General features: G+C 33.6%; 2 protein-coding genes across 2 annotated transcripts in view; one reads left to right on the plus strand and one right to left on the minus strand.

Moving 5' to 3' along the window:
• gca (grancalcin) overlaps nt 1-763 on the minus strand; it is a gene marked incomplete in the record, with an annotated part of 29,380 nt that extends 28,617 nt beyond the window's left edge. Inside the window, 1 exon segment of the mRNA XM_014022750.1 lies at nt 664-763. Within this exon segment, the coding sequence (XP_013878204.1) occupies nt 664-687 (24 nt within the window).
• Nucleotides 764-808: 45 nt separating this feature from the next.
• Nucleotides 809-2,761, plus strand: part of dpp4 (dipeptidyl-peptidase 4) — a gene marked incomplete at its 3' end in the record, with an annotated part of 67,212 nt that continues 65,259 nt past the window's right edge. Inside the window, 1 exon segment of the mRNA XM_014022747.1 lies at nt 809-858. Within this exon segment, the coding sequence (XP_013878201.1) occupies nt 832-858 (27 nt within the window).

A 2,761-nucleotide genomic window follows, 5' to 3' on the forward strand; every position in this document is an offset into this window, starting at 1 on the left:
CTATATAACATTTTAGACACATTCTAGACAGTTTATCAGCTAAAAAAAGTTAATTTTGGGGTAAGTTACTCTTTAACAGCAGGAAACACGCCCACACAGTTGTGACCAGTCCACGCCCAGAAACAGCCAGGTTATATTTTATTTTATTTTATTTTGAGTCATATTCCAACATTTGATTAGAACTTCAGCCTGAAKGTGTTTCCTTTAAGCTACAGAGATTAATATTTTAACAGAAAGACAGGAAACGGCAGCTGACTGATACTGATAAGACTGAACTTTGACCTTTAGAGACAGATTTTAAAAAGAAAAAACATTTAGTTCTCATTATAATTATCAAATTAAATATTTAACTTGGACCAGAAGACAAAGACAATAATAACTGAGCCACATTGATTCAAGTCAGTTTCAGACTAAATAACTAATCAGACCGGTTTTCTTCAGCTGCTGAGCTAAAAGACTGGATTTATAACCCGGGAGAACGTTTTAAGACTTGGAAACGGATATTTAAACAACATAATCTTGATCAAATGTTTTAAAAAGTGAGATAAAAACCGTCTCGGTGCTGCTACAGATCTTGAGTCTTGTAAAACTCACTGAAGCTACATGCTAACGTGCTTAGCTGATATGACGCTTTAAAAACTCATTTCCCAGTAACTCACTCACCCCGCCGTATCCTGGATAGGCCATTTGATTTAAACGAAGCGAACTTCAAAAGATCTGGAAGCTTTTCGGGTCGAGACGAACACTTTTCCTACCAGGTTCGAGCTTCCGAGAACAACTGTTGCTACATCACATCCGAGCTGCCCGGAAGTGCTTTGATTGACAGCTCCGATGACGACAAAGAGTAAAGAACGGAGCGTAAGTCCCGCCCACCGGCTCACTTCTTTTCTGATCTAAAACTAAACATAAAACAACTTCAGAACATTTTATGTGGATTTTTCTCTTATTAGAAGACTACTGTATTTGTGACAACTATGGAAGCCCATTTCTGCCACCCTGATAAAAAAATAAATAAAACTTGTATCTCATAATTATGACTTAGCTATATCATAATTATGAGATAGTATCTCATTATTATAATTATGAGATACTATCTCATAATTGTGACTTAGCTATGTCTTAGCTAAACTTGTATCTCATTATTATGACATAGCTAAGTCATAATTATGAGATAGTAAGTCATAATTATGAGATAGCTAAGTCATAATTATGAGATAGTAAGTCATAATTATGAGATAGCTAAGTCATAATTATGAGATAGTATCTCATAATTATGAGACAGGTAAGACAATTATGAGGTAGTATCTCATAATTATAAGATACTATCTCATAATTATGACATGGCTATGTCTTAGCCAAATTTGTATCTCATTATTATGACATAGCTAAGTCATAATTATGAGATAGTATGTCATAATTATGAGATAGCTAAGTCATAAATATGAGATAGCTAAGTCATAATTATGAGATCTCATAATTATGAGATCGTTAAGTCATAATTATGAGGTAGTATCTCATAATTATGAGATCTCATAATTATGAGATCGTTAAGTCATAATTATGAGGTAGTATCTCATAATTATGAGATCTCATAATTATGAGATCGTTAAGTCATAATTATAAGGTAGTATCTCATAATTATGAGACAGATAAGTCATAATTATGAGGTAGTATCTCATAATTATAAGATACTATCTCATAATTATGACATAGCTATGTCTTAGCCAAACTTGTATCTCATTATTATGACATAGCTAAGTCATAATTATGAGATAGCTAAGTCATAATTATGAGATAGTATGTCATAATTACGAGATAGCTAAGTCATAATTATGAGGTAGTATCTCAATTATAAGATACTATCTCATAATTATGACTTAGCGATCTCATTATTATGAGATACTATCTCATAATTATGAGATAGCTAAGTCATACTAATGAGTTACAAGTTTTATTTTTTATCAGGGTGGCAGAAATGGGCTTCCACAGACTTCTGTTCTGACTAATGACAATAAATAGTTTTCATTATTTGAAAAGCTGCCCTGTTTTCACTAAAAACCACTAGATGGTGCTACAGGAAGCTCATCATTCTTTTTGTGCTCAACTTTTTAGAAGCACAAACTGTAGAATTTAAAGTGCTTTTCTTGGGTGTGGAACACACATGGTACATATGTACAAACTGGGTTTATATTACAATTTTTGTCCTACTTTTCAGTATTATAACATCTCTATAACCATGAATGACAAAACGTGTCTGTTTTCCACAGTAAAACATCATGTATCAATAATTAACTGATTACTGAAATGTGCACAGCCCAATCCTAAATTCARGGCTCATGAATGAATCTTACTAACGGTACTGGTCTCTTGGAGGCACACAGACATTGGAACATCTGAGGGTTGAAGTTCTTGCTTTGCCAGCTTTGTTGAGCTAAAAGTCAAGATTTTCATTATGACAGGAAACATTTGAGATCACCAGTGGTGGGCACAGCTATTCAAAATGTTAGCTTCACTAACTGGCAATCCACTGACTAAAAATTAGTTTTGCAAAGGCTAAACCACTAAACAAGTAAGAAAATTAGAGGACACTGATGCTAACTGATAATTCAAGATCTATCTTTTAAACAGAAGGTGGTCTGTCCTGATGCATCTCAGTAATCCAGGTAGAAACAATCAAAAAGAAAAAATAAGTAGGTCCTCTGGATGTGTTCTTCTTTAGTGAAACGTTTCGTCTCTCCTCCAAGAGACTTCTTCAGTCTGA

The sequence above is a fragment of the Austrofundulus limnaeus genome, unplaced genomic scaffold, assembly GCF_001266775.1.
Source record: "Austrofundulus limnaeus strain Quisiro unplaced genomic scaffold, Austrofundulus_limnaeus-1.0 Scaffold341, whole genome shotgun sequence".
In the NCBI taxonomy this organism is placed as follows: domain Eukaryota; kingdom Metazoa; phylum Chordata; class Actinopteri; order Cyprinodontiformes; family Rivulidae; genus Austrofundulus; species Austrofundulus limnaeus.